Source organism: Myxocyprinus asiaticus, chromosome 12 (genome assembly GCF_019703515.2).
Source record: "Myxocyprinus asiaticus isolate MX2 ecotype Aquarium Trade chromosome 12, UBuf_Myxa_2, whole genome shotgun sequence".
Taxonomy (NCBI): Eukaryota; Metazoa; Chordata; class Actinopteri; order Cypriniformes; family Catostomidae; genus Myxocyprinus; species Myxocyprinus asiaticus.
In genome coordinates, this window is record NC_059355.1 from 38,556,287 (window position 1) to 38,577,429 (window position 21,143).

General features: G+C 42.1%; 1 protein-coding gene across 3 annotated transcripts in view; it reads right to left on the reverse strand.

The window, feature by feature from the left end:
• The window catches only part of grm2a (glutamate receptor, metabotropic 2a), a 105,376-nt gene that overhangs the window by 62,817 nt on the left and 21,416 nt on the right, over nucleotides 1-21,143 (reverse strand). For all 3 annotated transcript variants that reach the window (XM_051711283.1, XM_051711284.1, XM_051711285.1), the window contains exon 2: nucleotides 19,160-19,827. In XM_051711283.1, the coding sequence (XP_051567243.1) occupies nucleotides 19,160-19,669 (510 nt within the window). In that variant the 5' untranslated portion in view covers nucleotides 19,670-19,827. The remainder of the gene's footprint in view (nucleotides 1-19,159; nucleotides 19,828-21,143) is intronic.

Sequence of the window (21,143 nt, forward strand, 5' to 3'; positions counted from 1 at the left end):
TCCTGTGAAGTGTCAGTGTTGCTCTAGGGGGCTTGCACACTTTTGCTTCACTATGATCAAGAACTGAATCCATCAATAGATTAAAGCCTCCTCCCAATATTATATCATGAGGGGTGCCAGCGGCTTGCAACATCCCTTCAAGATCTATAAAAAAGCCCTGGTCATCAGTGTTAGGTGTGTAAATATTAGCCAGAATCAACCTTTGTCCCTGAATTTCAGCTAAAACAATAATGACTTTTACCTAATTTATCTTTACTCTGTTTGAGACATTTGAATTGTAGATGTTTACTTATCAATGTAATGACTCCATTGCTCTTACTTGAGCCAGCACTAAAGAAAACATGCCCACCCCATATCCTCCAAAAATGTTCTGCTTCCTGCGGGGAAAGATGCGTTTCTTGAAGAAACACTATATCATATTTCTTTCGTTTAAGAAAAAAAATAACCTTCCTTCTTTTCCACGTGGAGAGAGACAATCCACTCATATTAACATTTGACATATGAGAAAAAATAGATTGTGTGTCAAAAATAAAATTATAAAGATCACATTCCAACATTAGTGCAACCGTCAAACCCCAAATTTCCCCCGAACCAAACAAACAGAAAAAAGAAAAACGTGCAGAGTGTCACTTACGCAAACATTTGCATACTTCCTTTACATCTTTGCGATGCTGAGACCTTTGCTCCCAGTGCACACATAACTATGAGCTTGATGGTACACGGTTATGTCAGAACAACTTTCTCACTAAACAAGAGCAAGACTAAGGAGCTGAGAGTAAACTTTAGAAGGTAACAAACGAAGACCTCATTGTGATCAATGGGTTACCTGTGCTGACAGCAAAAACTTCAAGTACCGCATAGTTCACATCACAGGGCACTTGACATGGACCACATACAACAACAGCTTTATCAGTAAGTATCTGCAATGCCTCTACTACTTCAGGCAGGAGGGGACATTCAGAATGGGCCCCCAGACATTGAGATCTTATTCAGGTGCACTATAGGAAGCATTTTGTCAGGCAGAATTAATGGCTGGTATGAGAGCAGCAAAACATGGTGAGGTCGGATGAATATATTGCCAGAGGTGTTTGGCTCAAACTACAGGACATCTCTATCAAGATCAAGGCCTGGAAATTAATCAAGGATTCCAGCCACCCAAAGAACAGAGATTTCTCACAGCTGCTGTCAGAGAAATGCTACCACTGCCTTAAGACCAACACAAAGAAATGTAGGAAAACTAGACTACTTTGGATACAAAATTAAGACATCAGAAGATGTTTGCAATCTCACACAATAACCATCTTATGACCATCTTATATTAATATCTTCATTTATATTGCCTAACTGCCTAAGTTCAATTATAAATGAATCAATCAATTTTGTAAATTAAGTCTAGGAATCTCTCGCAAAAATCATCTTGCCAAGCAGGGAGGATTCAAGACAATTCCTTTATATCCTGCCACTGGCACAGAACACATTTTGTTTAACATCTTAACACACCATCCACATACACACTTTTTGTTCGGACATGGCTCCAAGTCTAACTGAACCTGTCTGAAACAAATGGTGAACAAAAGAATCACCAGGAACAACATCCAAAAAACCAATAACAGACCTGATCTTATGAAAATTACGTGACAGTGGCAACATTTTTGAAAAATGATATTACATGGTACATGTTTTATGGCAGTTCCAAGGTGAAATGTCCACTGTGTGGTGCTAAAAGGGGGTTACATTTTCTCCCAAACAGTTAATGATTTTATGGTTTTTGCTGTATCGAGTTTTAAATCAACAAAACTGACCTCCCCACCCTAAACCTGGAACCTAAACCTAAAGTAAATGTGACATGGAAAACACAATTGCTGAAGCAACTATGTAATTTTGTGGTGCTTCCGAGACATTTTGGGCTTATTTGTCGACTTCCATGCTCTTCAGGACCCGTACCCCAGTCCAGTCCTTTACATCGCAAGTGCAATGCTGTATTAGTTGAGCTACTGCGCCACTTGACTGTTCTTGAACAAGGTAGTAGGTTAAAGGAATAGTTCACCCAAAAATGAAAATTCTATCATCATTTACTCACACTTATGCCATCCCAGATGTGTTTGACTTCCTTTCATCAGCTGAACTCAAATTAAGATTTTTAGAAGAATTTCTCAGCTCTTTTGGTCCATACACTGCAAGTGAATGGGTGCCAAAATTTTGAAGCTCTGAAAATCACATAAATCAGCCTAAAAGTAATCCATAAGACTCCAGTGATTAAATTAATATCTTTAGAAGCGATATGATAGGTGTGGGTTTAATTCACATTCTTCATGCATATCACCCCCTACTGGGCAGGGAGAAGAATGTCAAGCAAAAAATAAAAAAGACTTAAGTATTGATATGTATCTCACCCACACCTATCATGTCACTTCTGAAAATATGGATTAAAACACTGGAGTTATATGGATTACTTTTATGATGATTTTATGTGCTTGTTGGAGTGTCAAAATTTTACTTTCACTTGCACTGTATGGACCTACAGAGCTGAAATATTCTTCTAAAAATCATAATTTGTGTTCTGCAGAAGACAGAAAGTCATACACATCTGGGATGGCATGCGAGTGAGTAAAAGATGAGAGAATTTTCATTTTTGGGTGAACTACCACTTTAAGTAATGCAATGTCTTACAAGTCATACCCTATAGCAGTGTTTTTGTGTTTTGAAGTAATAATATAGCATTATTGTCAGGAACAGCGTGAAAAATCTGTGTTTTATGAATTGATAATCTTTACTCATGATTTGTGTGAAGGATAATAAAAGTTAATGTTGTTGTAGCACCTCAAGTGTTCTTTTTTAGTAGGAAAGTGCCAGCATACATACAACAAGCCACATTGTAGAGCTGAGGAGGGCGGGGCCGGGCTGGAATGACGCACGCCCGGTCCCCAATCAGCCTGATGGGGCGCGCGAGGGATAAAGGCGGCCAGAGAACGACAGTTCGAGAGAGAGAGAATTACAGGCAGCTGTACTGTGTGTTTATGGTTGTGTGTTTCTGTTTAAGTTTATTATTAAACTATTATTTATATTCTTAAGCCGGTTCTCACCTCCTCCTTTCCACTGTACTCCCTTACACACATAAAAATAATTTTACAAAAATGTAGGTATGGTAATGTGATTCTATGAGACCAGACCAGCTTGGATAACAGAGCAGTTTTGTTGCTGTTCAGCCATCATGGTTAAAAAATAAAAAAAAGGGGAAAAAAGCTAAACGCACCCCCTTAATTTTGGAGAACAAATGGACACATGGAAACTAGACAGAATGACCTTTCACATGAACCCAAAATAAGACTGATATAATGAAAAAGAGAGTTTCTGGAGTAACAAGGAGAAGAAAAATCCTCTGTGTTCAAATCAGACAAATGAGCCAAGAAATGTAAACACAGCGTAGTTCTAGTGGGAAGACTGGCAGCTGTACATCATCGCACCATTAGCTAGGTAACTCCTAGCCAATCACATGTAAGCCATTGCTTTATAAGTCTGCTCACAATCTATCACATTGCTGTTTCAGTGTGCTAACACGGCAACATCATTCTCTAGCACTGTCTGATGCTGAGTCCATTTCGCTCTCTGACTAGCTAACATCAAGCAATGGACACGGACTTATTCACTGCTCCTTACCTTATCCAGAATCAGCAGTTCCTCGCGCATCACATGTCTGCAAATTTCAGGATTCTCAGTGGGATCGCGCCCTCTCGGAATCCATGCACAGAACATCTCTGGAAGCCGCCTTCCCTTCCCAATGATGCCATCATTTCATCTCAACTTCTGCCCGCATCAAACCCATGGGGAGTAAACAATCAGCAAACCCGGATCTTCATCCATATCTCTTTCACTTAGGAGATCTCCCTCAATCGAGCCACAGCATCCTCAATTGGAATGCACGACCTGGCGCGGAAGGAGTGCGCTCCTCACCAAGTCTGTCAAAATCACCGGCTCAGGCAGCAGCTGATTTCCATCAGGAATAAGCTAAGTTCTCATCATATCCATCAAATGCATTCAGATTTAGTCATGGGTCTAGGCCTTCTGTTGCCTATGCTGTCTGTTCATCATAACACATCTGCATCAATATCAAAAGGCAATATTTCATGTCAACAGCGCATTCACTCTTATAGTAATGGCAGGCAACCACACGTCCATAGCGTGATCACATGAGGGTAACTCAGTCAGGTTCACTCGCATGTCATTCACCGTGTTGCATGCCCGAATGTTCCCCATCGGGGGATTAAGATCAATACTCAGGCATGTTTTGATGTACAGTGCTTATTGTATGGGGTCTCATCACTTCATTCAGTAAGATATCCTCGTTTTGTTGGTCACTCTTCGCTTTAAATCATGTAGCGGGTGCTTTCCAATACAAGGTACCATCCCTATCCCCTACTCACTAGGAAAGACAGAGCTCATGATGTGGGCACTCCGAGGGAGCATGACATCACTGTTAATATAGTCTTCACTAAAGTCTCGTGAAAGGGTCCTTAGTGAAATAATGAACATATTTCGTTGGGTTCAACATTTCAAGCAGTGTTCCCTACCCGAGCACCTTCAAGGGCGCATTAATGCCACTTCAGAAAATGCAGTGTTTTCTTAATCTATACATACTTCCTCGTTCTCTTGGAAGCACCACTGTTGCGGCACGCCTCTGATACCTAGCGGTAGGCTCTGCACTGTATTCCTTATTCATCATATAATTCCATTACCAGTGTAATGCATATCGCCTATATGATCAGGTCATACAGGGGGTAATTCCTTTTTCACGGCATATTTACGTTTTATTGCTCATTCAGGCATCATTGAAGTGCAGAAATTTGTATCGTATGTCTTCATAAATTGTTCACTTTCATCTTCGGTTGGACCATGTTTCAGTCTACAGGGATCTTCAAGCATTGGGGCTTTAACAATGTTCAGTATGATGGTGTTCACATTTAATGCACATAGTCAGGGATGTTACATTTAGTAGCAGGTAAGCAGGTTTGGCAATCATTGGATAAAACCTGTGCCGAATCAAGCTCACTAATTTCATCTTGCTCTGTTAATTTCTGTTCCTGCTGGTAAGACATAGCTCCCTCCAAATGTTTTTGTTATTTCTTCAACTATATTGCCAAATGCCTTATTTTTTTAAAGTTATCAATGTTTTCGTTTTGCTCCACTCAATGTACGTAGGTGTGTGTGTATATATATATATATATATATATATATATATAATTCAGGGCAGCTCTCTTCAGCAGCAGGCAGTAGGATTCCTTCCTCTGGACATCACAGGCCGGATAGGTGTTCTCGCAGCAGATACCAAAATTCAGCCCACTGGAGCTGCAAGTCATGGACCATGTATGGTCTGCTGGTTTTACGGGCTAAAATATATATGTTATATATTAAGACGCTTTCAAAATCATGCTCATTCACCCCGCCGACTGGCCCCTCTAAATTTCCATGGCAGTCAAAATGTAACTTTGCTGTCCGACTCACTTTCGGGTGCAGAAGTAGCCCTCACATTGCAATTTTCTATCGAAAGGCTATACTGGATCACATTAAGCTCCCCTTCGTACTACACCTGCTCGACGATTTCCTGCTCATCGATCACCACCCCTATTTTTGGACATTCTATCGTGCTTTTTCACAAGTTGGGTGTTCCTCTCTCAAGTGGAGGAAGATGAAGAAAAAAAAAACACGGGCCCTGCCATGTCTCTCAAATTTCTCAGCATCACGCTCGATTCTTTAATCATGCAAGCTTCCCTGCCTAAAGACAAACTCGACAGGATCAGGTCTATTTGCACGTCGTCCTCCGGTCAGTTTGGGTCTCATAACGTGATCTCCTGTCCCTATTAGGCCACCTCAATTTTGCCATGCGCATCATTCCTCAAGGCCGCTCCTTAGTTTCCCACCTCCTCACACTAGCCCATTCTGTAGACAACCTCTCCTACATCATATCAATTGATGACGGCTGCTGCTCAGACCTCCTCTTCTGGTCACAGCTAATAAATCACTGGAATGGCATTTCCTTTTTCACAAAAAACAAAAAAAAACAAAAAAAAGACCTGAATCTCCGGACGACATGTCCCTTTTCACTGACACAGCTCCCTCCGTATGATTCGGGGGATATTTTCTAGGATCATGGTTCACAGGGAAATGGCCAGACTAATTTTTCAATATAGCTTCCTACGCTCCCTCTTCCGCTCTCTTTGAAATTTATCCCATCGTCATGGGCAGCATTATATGGGCTTCCCTTTGGACACGCAAACGCGTCGTAGTTTTGCAACAATTCCACAGTCGTCACTATAATCATTAAGGCCGGTCCTCCTCTAGCCTCATGATCTCCCTTATGAGACATCTGACATGGCAGAGCATTTCCTGCAACTCCAATATCTCAGCCAGACACATTCCTGGGTTTTTCAATGTAAAAAAAAAAACATTCCCTGCCTTCCCCTCTCAGACCTCCTGCTGGATTAAGCCCCTCCTCACTACACCATTTAAATTCCGCTCCAACTCTCATGCAGCAAGGACTTGCCAGGTCCACACTCACTTCCTACAGCTCCGCCTGGGCTCACTATTCCTCCTTCTGCCAATCACACAGTACTCCTCTATTTTCCATTCTGATCTCCCAGTGTGCATGTTCATTTCCTTTTTGCTTTCACACTAGACATCTCAATTTCCTCCCCATTCATCACTCCATCCCTAGCCCCCCTGTCGCTCTAATGGTTCAGAAACCACCTCACCACCACCCTCAAACACTGGTCTCTCCCCTCATGTCTTCTCAGGGCACTCATTTCGTATCGGAGCAGCTACTACTGCCGCTCATCGAGGTATTCCAGAGTCCACTATCAAGATGCTCGGCCGTTGGTCTTCCTCATCCTACCTGAAATATATTTGACCTAACACTCAAATCATCAAACAAGCTCAACTCTCCATCAGCCGTAAGTTTTCATACCTATCTGGTGGTGGTTGGTGGCTCTCTTCCATCACATCCTTCCCTACACAATGATTCAATTCAAGCACATCCATCATTCGCAAGGATAACGCATAACTATGTCTACCCTCCTCGCCAGGGCTTCCATAATCTCAAGCATTGTTTCCTTTGCATAGGTATTGCACAAGCTAGCTCACCCTCACCGGAAAGCTCATACTATCATGGGATATCTTTCAACAGGGTATTGCACGACAACATCGCCATTATCGTTTGGCTTTATGTATGCTGTTAACCTTGGCAAAGATAAACATTAAACAAAGGCCGCCCTCGTTTGAGGGCTCGAGGGGTATTGCACGCAATGTTGCCATTATCATATGGCTTTACGCACGTAGTTCACCTTTCGGCAAAGATAACCATCAAACAATCTCTTCCCTCGTCAGAGGGTTTTCATAATCAAACGTTGTTTTCTTTCAACGAAGGGACTCAACGCAACGTCGCCATTATCGTATGGCTTTACACTACGTTGTTCACCTTTCGGCAAAGATATCTCAAACAACTCTTCCCTCGTCTGAGGGTTTTCATAATCAAATGTTGTTTTCTTTCAACGAAGGGATTGCATGCAACGTCACCATTATCGTTTGGCTTTATGTTACGTTGTTCACCTTTTGGCAAATATATCTCAAACTCTTCCCTCGTCTGAGGGTTTTCATAATCAAATGTTGTTTATCTTTCAACAAAGATACTGCACAACAATGCTGGCCTAACATAGGGCCTCTTACCTTGTTGTTCATCTTTGGCAAATATTTTGCACAACTAGGGGCTCCTCGATGGAGAGCCCAAAATTGCACTCAAGGACAAAAAACAAACAAAAAAAACACACAGGACAAGGACAAAATCAAGGAGGAAAAAAAAGACCCCACACAGGACAAGGACAAAATCAAGGAGGGAAGTAAAAAAAAAAAAAATGCACGGCTTTTCCTATTGCAAAGGTATTGCACAACCATGCCAGAGATATCGCGCACCATGTCAAATTTAGGTGTTCACATCTCTTTTTTTTCTTCCCTCTTCTCCAGAATGAATGCCTAACACAAGACCTGGTTGTACCTGACTGGATCTTCTCTTTTGGGGTAGTATTCTACTCTCTTTCTTTTGGGGTAGGCTCCTCGCCCCTGTCTCCTATCTCCGGCAGGATATGATGGTTCCGAGTACAACTTCTATGGACCGCCAGACCGCCAAAGAGCGACATTACATTTTCTGTTTTATATTCATCAAATAAATGTCATCTTGAATTTCACTCAAGTCTGCAAGTCTTCCTGATAGAAATGTAAGCGCAGCATAGTTCTAGCAGGAAGACTAGCAGCTGTACATCATCGTACCATTAGCTAGGTAACTCCTAGCCAATCACATGTAAGCCATTGCTTTATAAGTCTGCCCACAATCTATCACATTGCTGTTTCAGTGTGCTAACACGGCAACCTCCACCACCCCACCACCACCAGTTGAGTCCCATCCTGCACGGGGGTAGGCTCCTTGCCCCTGCTTCCTACCTCCAGTAGGATATGACCGTTCCGAGTACAACTTCTTCGGACTGCCAGACGGGGCTTACACCAAAGAGAGACATTAAATTTTCTGTTTTATATTCATCAAACAAATGTCATCTTGAATTTCACTCAAGTCTGCAAGTCTTCCTGATAGAACATCATTTCATGCAAACAATCAAAAATTCAGTGCAATACCTGATTTCAAGCGTGTGATGTGAAGGTACATTAAGATAATCTGAGCAAGTTCAACAAGAGAAAGCTCATCAAACAAAGCCATGACTTATAAAATGACTGCCACTCAAAGATGGCTTCGTTCCCTTACAAGGGGAACAAAGGATGGAGGAAATCCAGGAGCAGAGGATAACTGGGGCGTGAAAGAGTACTGCCAATATTAGTGCCATTTAGTTTTCTGATAAGACTAAATAAATGACAATGTGATGGACATGAGTGCATTAGCGTATCCAATGCATCTAATTTGTAATTGTAACATTGTTATAAGGATGTTTTAATGGGTCTTAATTAATTGGCATTATTGCATAGTTTTACCATGAGGATTCTTTCAGTTAAATGCCAAATCTTGTGTTCCCTGTGTAGGAGATGTACAAGTCAGCAGCCATATCTGTTAAACAATGTAAACATTGAATTGCACTATAAACCAGTCGACATCCAACCAGCTTTGATGTACTGTCAAGCAGATGATATATGTATCAGATTTAGGGGGTAGTGCTTTGGAGCAGACACTTTGGAACAGCACCTCCATAAATAGCTACCAGGCAAGGACATGCACTTTTTATGATAGAGACCACAAATATCAACCTCAACCAAAATTACATCTCATTCATCAGACTCTTTCTGACCTTCTCGCTTCCTTTCTCTCTCTCTCTCTCTCTCTCTCTCTCTCTCTCTACACACACACACACACACACACACACACACACACATACACACACAAACACTCTCTCTCTCTCCAGCTCTTGCTTTCTCTCGTGCCCTAAAAGCCCTCAAAGCCCCCCATTCTAATCGCTCCACAGGAGAGGACGGCAATAAAAGAGAGCGGAGAAAGTCTTTACACAGGTACTACTAAAAGCATGAAGTAACTACCTGCCTGTCTCACTTGACTCCAGACAGCTAATAGTGAGTTCACACTGCTGTCACCCAAGTCATTTAGATGTCTAGTTATTGCAGGCAGCTAATGAGCTCACACAAGACTTGTTTTTTAAGTAAAGATTGTAACTTTCTTTCTTCTGCAGGACAAAAATAAAGATTTTTAGAGAAATATTTCAGCTCTGTAGGTCCTCACAATGCAAGTGAATGGTTGCAAGAACTTTGAATCCAAAAAAGGACATAAAGGCAGCATAAACTTAATCCTTCTGAAATGATATGATAGGTGTGTATGAGAAACAGATCAATATTTAAGTCCTTTTTAACAATAAATCTCCACCTTTAACCAGCCCCAACCATTGGGTGGCTAAATGTGAAAGTGAAAGTGTAGATTTACTGTAAAAAAAGGATTTAAATATTGATCTGTTTCTCACCAACACCTATCACATTACTTTTGAAGATATGGATTTAATAGCAGGAGTCTTATGGATTACTTTTAAGCTGCCTTTATGTCCTTTTTGGATCTTCTCTGTTCTGGTCACCATTCACTTGCATTGTAAGGACCAACAAAGCTGAAATATTCTGCTAAAAAAAATCTTCATTTGTATTCTTCAGAAGAAAGAAAGTCATACACATCTGCGATGGCATGAGGGTGAGTAAATGATGAAAGAATTTTCATTTTTAGGTGAACTTTCCCTTTCAAGGATGTTTTCACTGGACCGCAGATTTAATAAATGTACATTCCGAATCTCCTATTGAACTGAATTGAATTCTGATCAGCGAAAATCTGTACATGTAAACGTAGTCTGTATAGGTATGTGGTGGTCAGCACAAAATGAAAGGAAATGATGTTATGGTTCTAAGTGGCGGCAGCAAATGGCATAATAACAGGGATTCCCCCTGTGATGTGTTTTAGAAGAGAGCTGGAAGATGACGCTCACTTTCATTAGCCCTGCAGTGTTCTGCCCAAAGTATCCGTTTATAGCTTGCCCGTGGAAAGAAACAGTGTGTGAGCATGTGTGTGAGACACCGACAGTTGCCTGACCTTTGGAAAAACTGAAGGCAAGCAGGAAAAATAAACCAAATTAATGAAGGAAAAAGGTGAAGCAATATTTAGAGAAGAAAGTATTGAAAAATAAAGAGAGTAGGAGTTAGAGAATCTCTGTATAGAGTAATATATTACGTCCACTAACCATATACTCCACTTTCTCCCTTTCTCTCTCTCTTCGTTCCTGTCTGTTTATTTTTTATTTATTTTTTTCATTATTAATGCATCCCATTCCTCTGCGCAGGTACTGCAGTAATTATACTCCTGAAAACGTAAGAAAGAATGAACAAATTTCTCTTTCTCACAGAGTGACTCATTAAATCCGGCTGCCTCATGCATCTGACTGCCACTGATTTAATATGTGATTTAAAAGCATTCATTCATCAGACAGCATTCTACTATTGGAGGATAAATAATTAACTTGTTATTTCAGTTCAGTACAGCTTATATTTTTAAAAGTACTATTGATATTTGCATTAAGTCTTAACAAGCACCTCAATGTCTGTCACACCAAAAGCAATGATTTAAGAACTTTGCAATAAGAAGGCAAAAGCTAGATGGTACACACTGGTAAAGTAGTGTATAAGTGAGTAGTTGCTATGCAGTTGCTAGGGCCTTCTGGGTGGTTGCATACTGGAGACAACCCTCAGATTTGTACTCCTTCAATATAAGCTATAGGAGTTTTACTCTGATTTTGATGTCCACTATCTAATCACACCACTTAATAATGCAATATTTTAAAGCAGAATTGTAACAACATAGGTATAACACATCAATAGCATAGTAATAAAAACAGAATTTTAATTTATATAATCCATATAAATTAGTATGATAGAGTCAGGTGTTTAGTAACCTTATCCCACTGCAAGACCCTGTCAGTCTGTGGATTTATCCACTGTATTGTGAAGGTGAATCACTTTCATCAGTTTCTGTCTTGTTAACTCCACGGATTGCAGGAATTCTTCTAATTAACATTTCTCACTCTTTCATTCTCTCACATCATATTAAATCTTCAAGAGCAGATCTATGCTGCACATAATCAAGCTGTCACTGTCTCCATTCCTTAAAGCTAACATCTGAAGCACGTCTGCTCCTCATATCCCAGGGAGTGTCAGGAAATACAAAGACTTGCCACATGGTTGGCGGCAAATTGGATGGGCCAAGCATATGGATGGCAGGTAGCAAGACACCTCCATGCGTTGCTTTATCTCATTAAGAGTCTGCAAAATTGTCATATACTATATTATTAAATTACATATACTATAAATCCACAGAATTTTGAGACTGTCAAAACCCTCATGCTCTTTTGAGATTGTACATACTTTATGTTGGGGTTCCCAGAGACCCTAAATCTGTATGAAAAACAATAAGGCTGTCGATTTAAAGCTGCGCTATGTAAAATTGAACATATTGCCATTATTGATTGAGGACATAAACAATCAGTGTTCAAAACAATGTTCTTACCCTACCCCGATTCACTACACTAAGCCTATAAAAATTATTTGTATTTTGAGCTGTCAGGTTCGATTTGGCACGAAATCGTTGGCTTATGACGTACATCCTTGCGTCATTACGTCATGTCCGTGAACATAGGAAAGAAAAGCCAGCTGTCTCGTTCCCATGTAAACAGTAGATGGTAGTAATGCACAATTTTAGTTTGCAAGTAGCAAAAAAGTAGTAGTTAAAAAGAAGAAAGAATCTACAGTTCAGTTCAGTCACACTGTTCCGGACAGCATTGCAACAATCTGGATGGATGTTTACCTGTTATCCATTTGGTGAAGTTGTTTACCTGCTATAATGCTTGGACATGTTGTCTGGTAGGGTTGTTGAAGCTAATATTACTTGTCATGATTTATGAATCGAACAATACTCATGTGTTAACCTGATCACAATGTATCTATGTTGTCGGGGGAAGTTACTGTGACATGTTTACTAATATTTATGACTTCTGAAATTGACTGTTAACTGTTATATTGCATTTTTAAGCATATTATTTTCATGTTTAATAAAGTTTATTTTATCCCCATCATTACTGAATCCTCGTTTTACATTTTTAGTTTACTGTGTTACTGTGTGCATTCATAGACATACTATTTTAGTATTACTGTTCACTTGCATTATCAACTGAGGCTGTAAAATATAATATTAAAATAATAAAGTCTTCCATAGAACTCATATCAGCCATCTCACGAGTATCACCTCTTAAATTGATAAGTGTAGTACAATACAAACATTAATAGTAGATAAAACACTTGAAAAATTGTATTAAAATATACTGGTAGTGATTGAGGTGATTGAGTCCCCTGTTTTTTATGTAAAAGCACTTTAAGTGTAGTGTCAGAAAAGCGCTATAAGTGTCAAATTCATTCATTCAACATATGTGAATACAAGTGTTTTTTATCTTCATCAAAGCAAGGAATATTTCAGTTTTAAATGTTTAATTGTATAACATAATATCAACATGAAAATAGCACATTATGATTCCAGCTCTGAATATCTCCCAGTCATGATCACAAACAGGCGATGTCCAGGTAAGCTCAAATCATGAGATACATCCACCAGAAGAGCAGTGCCAAACCACAAATTCCACAAATTGCTTTAAGTTTCAACCACAGATGTTGCTACAGAGCACAAAGTTCTGTAGTGCATCTTTAACATGTTAATTCGGTGAGATAAATTATACAAAAAGTAACGTGCCACTGTAATAAGGAATTTTCCAAACAAAAATTCAAGCTTAATGTATCGCATCCAAGTTTTCTGAGTATCAATCAATAAGGGGCAGTAAGCACAGCTCCAGCAGTACAGCTGATCAAAGAGAGCTGGACTGTAATATTATTACATTTATTATATATAATTGTGACAGCGGGGGTGTGGTCAAGCGTCCGTCCGGAGAGAGAGAAAGTGGTAAGGGCGCTTGCACCTGAGCTAGATTATGTGTAACACCTGTCTCTAATTCCAGTGAGCATGGGGAGAGTGGTATATAAGCAGCCACGCCACCAGCAGAGGGAGAGAGAGAGTCTGGCATAAGGAAGGCCTGCTACGTTTAATCTGTTATGTTTGTGAAGCTGATGTGTTTAAGTTATTATGTGCCAGTGAAGCTGACGAGTTTGTGAAGTTGTAAAGCATTGAAGTGGCTGATTAAAAGTCCTACCTGAGCCTGGAAAAATCTGCTTTCCTGTGTTCTCCTTCCCTTCGGTTTGTGAGCTGTTACACTGGTGTCGAAACCCGGGATCTTGAAGTACGCCCCATGGAGTCCTCCCAGTTGGCAGAGATCCTCAAATCCCTCGCTGGCTTACACCAGTCCCACCAACAATCCCTGCTTGAGCTCCGGCAAGATCAAGATCACCGGTTTTTTGAGGTACTTCGGGCTCAAGCAGAGGACCGGCATGCGATCCGGAGCCTTCTCAGCCAGGAGAGAGCCCCGGCTGCCTCCCTGGACAACCACAGCCCTATGCCCCCACCCACGCTTCTGAAGATGGGGGCCAAGGATGACCCGGAAGGCTTCCTCGACTTATTCGAGCAGACCGCTGAGATATGGAGCTTGCCACGTGATCAGTGGATGGCCAGGCTCCTCCCGTTGCTGTCCGGGGAAGCCCAGCTCACAGCACAACAACTGCCGGTGGTGAACATCCTGGCTTATGAGGACCTGAAGAAGACCATCCTGCAGCGGGTTGGCCACAGTCCAGAGCAGCATCACCAGCTCTTCCGGTCGATGAAGTTGGAGACGACCGGCCACCCGTTTGCTTTCACACAACGGCTCCGAGATGCCTGCCAGAGATGGCTGCTGGCGGGGGATTGCGACGTCGAGGGAATAATCGACCAGGTGGTACTGGAGCAGCTCGTCCATCGGCTACCAAGAGGAACGGTGGAATGGGTCCAGTGCCACCGCCCGGCGTCACTGGAGCAGGCTGTTCGATTGGCGGAGGACCATATGGCAATGTGCCAGAGGGCGGAAGAGCCCTCCCACTCTCTCTCCCTTCACCCTGTGTTTTCCCTGTTCTCTTCTCCCTTCCCTCTTCTCTCTCACTCTGCTCACTCCCCAGAGCCCGTTCCTGCCCCACGGATGCGAGGAGTCCCGCCATCAAAGCCAGTTCCCCGTGAGCGGGGTGTTGCATTGCCCACAGCAGTGACAGTGCCCCACCGCTCTCCCCCTCAGGTGGAAATGTCCACCGACACAGATGTGGGCGTGGTGCCTGGGCCGGTCTGCTGGAGTTGCGGGGATCCGGGACACTTCCGGGATCAATGCTCTGTGATGGAGCTGGGAACGGTGGTCCGGATCCCCGACACTCTGCAGGCTGCCCCCGATCGGGCCGGAGTGTACCGGATACCGGTAAGTGTCAAGGGGGGTACTCACCAAGCATTGGTGGACACGGGTTGTAATCAAACCACTATCCACCAAAGCTTGTTTCAACATGAGGCTTTGGGCACAGCTAAAACGGTGAGGGTGAAGTGTGTGCATGGGGATATTCAAAACTACCCTGTGGTGACCCGTGTGATTAAATTTCGGGGAACAAAACATAGAGTGGAGACAATGGTTAGTTCCCACCTCACCCATCCGCTGATTTTGGGGACTAATTGGCCTGAATTTAGAAATGTATTAAAGGGAATATGCACGGATGGGTCCTGCACAAAAGCAATGAGATGTGAATTGTGCGATGCTCTGGCAGGGGAGGCGGAGCCAGGGCTGTCTTCGTCTACTCCACATCAGGATGACGTGAGGGGGAGAGGCTGCAGCCCCTCCCGTCCTCAGGGGATTTCCCTTTGGAGCAGTCGCGAGATGAAACCCTCAAGCACGCCTTTGACCAAATGAGAATGATCGATGGTCAACAACTCCAGCCGAATGTCACCCTTTCATATCCTTATTTTGCAATTATAAATGAGCGGTTGTGTAGAGTGACACAGGATGCTCAAACAAAGGAAGATACAACCCAGCTCTTAGTACCACGGAGCCGTCGGGAAATGGTGTTCCAAGCGGCTCATTGTAATCCCATGGGGGATCATCTAGGGGAAAGAAACCATTGAACCGCCTAATAGCCCGTTTTTATTGGCCGGGCATTGGCGGCGATGTCCGCGGGTGGTGTGCGGCATGCCGCGAAAGCCAGCTGGTGAATCCACCGGCCACCCCAAAAAAGCCATTGCGCCCTCTTCTGCTGATTGAGGTCCCCTTCGAGAGAATTGGAATTTACCTCGTCGGGCCATTAGAGTGGTCAGCACACAGACATCACTTTGCATTGGTCCTAGTGGACTATGCAACGCGATATCCGGAAGCAGTGCCTCTGCGCAAAATCTCAGCACGCATTGTTGTGGAGGCACTCTTCAAAATAATCTCCCGGGTGGGGATTCCTAAAAAGAAATCCTCACCGATCAGGGCACAACTTTTATGTCACGGACACTACGCGAGCTTTACGAACTATTGGGCATTAAATCAATCCACACCAGCATTTACCACCCACAAACAGATGGCCTGGTGGAGCGATTTAATAAAACCCTTAAAAACATGATTCGTAAGTTCGTGCACGAGGATGCTAGAAACTGGGACAAATGGCTCAATCCCCTGTTATTCACAGCACGGGAGGTCCCGCAAGCCTCCACTGGGTTTTCCCCATTCGAGCTGCTGTATGGACGGCGCCCACGCGCCGTGCTTGATGTTATGCGCGAAGCTTGGGATGAGGAACCTTCAAACAGTAAGAATGAAATCCAATACGTTCTTGATCTTAGAGCAAAACTCCACACTTTGGGGCAACTAACACAGGAAAATTTGCTCCAAGCTCAAGAACGACAGAACCAATTGTATGAAAGGGGAACTCGACTGCGGGAATTTGCACCGGGAAATAAGGTTGTCATATTACTTCCCACATCGAGCTCCAAATTACTCGCCAAGTGGCAAGGACCCTTTGAGGTCACATGACGAGTGGGGGATCTCGATTATGAGGTAAAGCGAACCGATAGAGGGGGCGCACGTCAAATATATCACCTCAACCTCCTGAAATTGTGGAGGGAGGCGGTCCCTGTGACGTTGGCTATGGTAGTCCCGGAGAGGGCAGAGCTCGGGCCACAGGTGAATACAAAACACAATAACTTGCGGAGACTACCTCTCACCGTATCAACTCGCAGAGGTTGTCAAGTTGCAATAGGAGTTTTCAGACGTGTTTTCCCCTCTACTGGGTCCTACGAACCTCATACAGCACCACATCGAGACCGAGCCAGGGGTGGTGGTACGTAGCCGTCCCTACTGTTTGCCCGAGCACAAAAAGAAAATTGTCCAGGAAGAATTGGATGCAATGCTCAATATGGGGGTAATAGAGGAATCCCACAGTGATTGGTCCAGCCCGGTTGTTCTAGTTCCTAAGAGCGACGGGTCTGTATGGTTCTGTGTGGGTTATAGAATAGTCAACGCGGTGTCTAAATATGACGCATACCCAATGCCCCGCGTTGATGAGTTGCTTGATTGGTTGGGCACTGCTCGATTTTATTCGACACTGGATTTGATAAAGGGTTATTGGCAGATCCCCTTGACACCAATTTCCCGTGGAAAAAACAGCCTTTTCCATGCCGTCTGGATTACGCAATTTGTGGCACTTCCATTCGGTTTGTTTGGAGCCCCGGCTACGTTTCAGTGTCTCATGGACCGAATCCTCAGACCGCATTCGGCTTAGGCCGCTGCCTACTTAGATGACATCATCATTTACAGCAATGGTTGGCAGCAGCACATGTAGCATCTGAGGGCGGTTCTGAGATCACTGAGACGAGCGGGACTCACAGCAAACCCCAAGAAGTGCGCGATTGGGCGGGTGGAGGTACGGTATCTGGGGTTCCACTTGGGCCACAGGCAGGTGCGTCCCCAAACTGACAAGACTGCGGCGATTGCGACCTGCCGAGGCCCAAGACCAAAAAGGGGGTGAGACATTTCCTGGGGCTGGCTGGCTATTATAGGAGATTCGTGCCTAATTATTCGTATGTCACCAGCCCGCTGACTGATCTCACTGAAAAGGGAGCTTCAGACCCGGGCCGTACTCTTGCAGGTGATGGAGGGGGAGGAGCGCCCGGTGCTGTACATTAGCCGCAAGCTCTTGCTGAGGGAGACTAAGTACAGCACCGTAGAGAAGAAGTGTCTCGTCATCAAATGGGCGGTCCTCACTCTCTGGTACTACCTGTTGGGGTGGACCTTCACCCTCTGCTCGGATTACACCCCACTCCAATGCACGGATCACCCATTGGTATCTGGCTCTTCAGCCATTTAAGTTCAAGGTGGTCCACAGACCGGGAGCGCAGATGGCTGTCGCCGACTTCCTTTCCAGAAATGGGGGGGGAGTGGTAGACAGGCCGGATGTCTCCCCGGACTGAATCGGGCGGTGGGGATATGTCGCAGCGGGGGCATGGTCAAGCATCCATCCGGAGAGAGAGAAAGCGGTAAGGGCGCTTGCACCTGAGCTAGATTATGTTTAACACCTGTCTCTAATTCCAGTGAGCATGGGGAGAGCGGCATATAAGCAGCCACGTCACCAGCAGAGGGAGAGAGAAAGTTTGGCACAAGGAAGGCCACGGTGCTCCTGAAGCTGCTACATTTAATCTGTTATGTTTGTGAAGCTGATGTGTTTAAGTTACTATGCGCCTGTGAAGCTGATGAGTTTGTGAAGTTGTAAAGCAATGAAGTGGCCGATTAAAAACCCTACCTGAGCCTGGAAAAACCTGCTTCCCTGTGTTCTCCTTCCCTTATGTTTGTGAGCTGTTACAATAATATTAATAATTATTTTGATTAGCATATTATAGAGTATCTAAAATATTTTTTATTTGGGGGTATATTCAGCAAATATTGATATGTGAATGTTTTTTAATTAATCTGCATATCATGTGAATAATTTGTTTAAAAAGTTTAATTTATTAACAGCTCTAAAAATAATATGAGTATCAAAACCCAGTAGCCAGATATTATTAAAGATTTAATCCATTTTTGTGTCACTAAGTAGACATGCTCTTCAGAAATGTGACTGTTACCTAATACAGTAATGTTGTTTCTGCTTGGTGTTAATTTTACCCCAGTATAGAAACAAAATAGATTAATGTGTTCAACAATCAGAGAATGTGCAATTTAAATATATATATATATGTATATTTTATACTTGGGGTCTCTGAGACACCAACATAAGTAATGTCATATTTTTCAATAGAGAGCATTAAAAGATTTTTCAATTTGAAATATAGGTTATAATCAGTTCTCATATGATTAGGAAAAGTCATGAAGTAACAACATATTACTAAATGTTAAGTAGTATTTTTGAGCTATCAAAATGGCCTTGGGGACTCTCAAAATCCAAACAGCCTTTTTTTTCTTTTGTCTTTTAAAGGCGTGGTTATGTTCAAACTGAATTAAATGGAAGTTGCATCTGATGATGTTTCTATTTTGAGTGAAATCCAAATGAATTCTCATCCACATCTATGACTTGCTACATTATGAAATTTGATCTGATAATTAATTTTCCTGAAAGACAAGTGACAAGCTGTTAATTTTCCCATTTGTGATGGAATCAGTACCTGTATTGACACATCACTGTAGGAGCCTCCGATCACTCCAGAAATAGCGAGCGGAACATCGTCATGGATGGCGTAGGATCCATCTGGACACGTGTACTCACTATCGTCCACTTTTGTTAGCGAAGCACGCACAAACTCTAGTGACTGCTCTAGTGCATATGTGTCCTTGGAGCAAGTGTCCAGGATGTGGGCACCTAACGTTACCCCAGGCAAAATCTGATCATCTTGATTGATCTCGTCCAGGGCTAGCAGCATTGCCTCCAGTCTTTGAATCCCTCTCTGGGCATTGATGCGGCCACAGTCCTGTGCCCCATCTCCCTTATGATGAACAGGAAACAGGCCTCCAATCACTAGGTCCCCCTCAATTATGATCTCCTTCTTTGAGGCGTCAGTGTTGTATCCAGGGACAGCCAAAGCCTGGGGTGTCCTGGCCAATAGAAGCAGCAATAGAGTTAAATGAAGGGGCCAGGAGGGGCCATGACCTCTAAAATGAATTGTACTCTGAGCCATTGTGAGCAAAGATCTGGATGCTTTTCAGGTCAGTCCCTTTTTAGCAGTCTTTGGTCCTCTCTCTTGGTGCTGAAGATGTCCTAAGGGAAGACTTCAAACCAGGAGTAGGTAAAGTCAATCATCATTGCCATCTCCCGCTTGTTAGTGAAGATCACAATCTGTGGATCAAACAGAGAGATTGCTTCAGATGTTTTACTGTAGGACACAACCACTGTTTTGTCTTACAATTGCCAATGTTTTTGTTGTTGTTGTTCTCAATAGATTGGACATTGGCATGGGGAGAGAATACGTGGGGGACATGTCCCCCTCCATTTTATTTAAACTGAAATTTGTACATTGTTTTAAGTAAATGTGATAAAATCAGCCAGCCAGCCACTTAGAGTCCACTCAAATGTGCATGTTAAACATATTAGAAAATAGCTACTCCATCTGTTTGGAACAACATAGTGTATACTCAACATTTTTGTATTTGGACTCCAACCTTAATTAAACTTAAGGAACTTAATTAAGATCTATATATTATGTTATCATAAAATAATAATTAATATTAATAATAATATAAACATCCCCCACACTTGTGCAAGGACTGCTACACCTCTGGAAATATGCTATAATGTTGATTCATGTTCATAAATGTGAAATGGAGTATGTTTTTAAAAGTCAAAGATTAGGTTAATGGTTAGAGGTTAAATTGATGGTTTTGAGAGCATTAAGTGCAGACAGCAGAACTTTAAATCATGAAACACATGATTCATTTACAAGAGCTGCAGTACATGCAATATGCATGCAATTTGGCGAATAGCTCTAGCATGCAAGTGTCATTTTGAATACTTTATGAAGCAGAATTTTCTTGTGAAAAAAAAAAATTCTATAATGTACATCAAGATCAAGGCAGGGGAAATATAATATTTCTGTTCTGTATGTATATAGGCCCTGAAACATTTCAGTGGCATGAGAGAATTTTATCTTTGAAATCAATTACTGAATCATAAACAGTGTTGGGTAGTAATGGAGTACATGTAATGTGAATTACATAATAATATCACAAAAATCAAGTATTTTTAATTAGAATACATTGCATTTTTAAATGTGCATAATCAGATTACTGTTACTTTTATGGATTACATGATTACATATAGATAACATTACCTATCAATCTTAGATTTAAGATATAAACAAATGAAAAATCTCTTAGATTTATATAAAAGCATGCAAAAAGTGATCCAAAAGTAATCAAATTAGATTATCTAAAAGATTACAATACTGATTACAATTTCAGTTGTGTAATTTGTAATCATTACATTTCAGAAGTAATATACCCAACACTGATCAGAAATGCCACTGTTTTATGCCAATTTAATAATAATAATAATAATAATAATATATATATATATATATATATATATATATATATATATATATATATATATATATATATATATATATATAGTAAAGAGTAAAAAGAGAGTAAAAA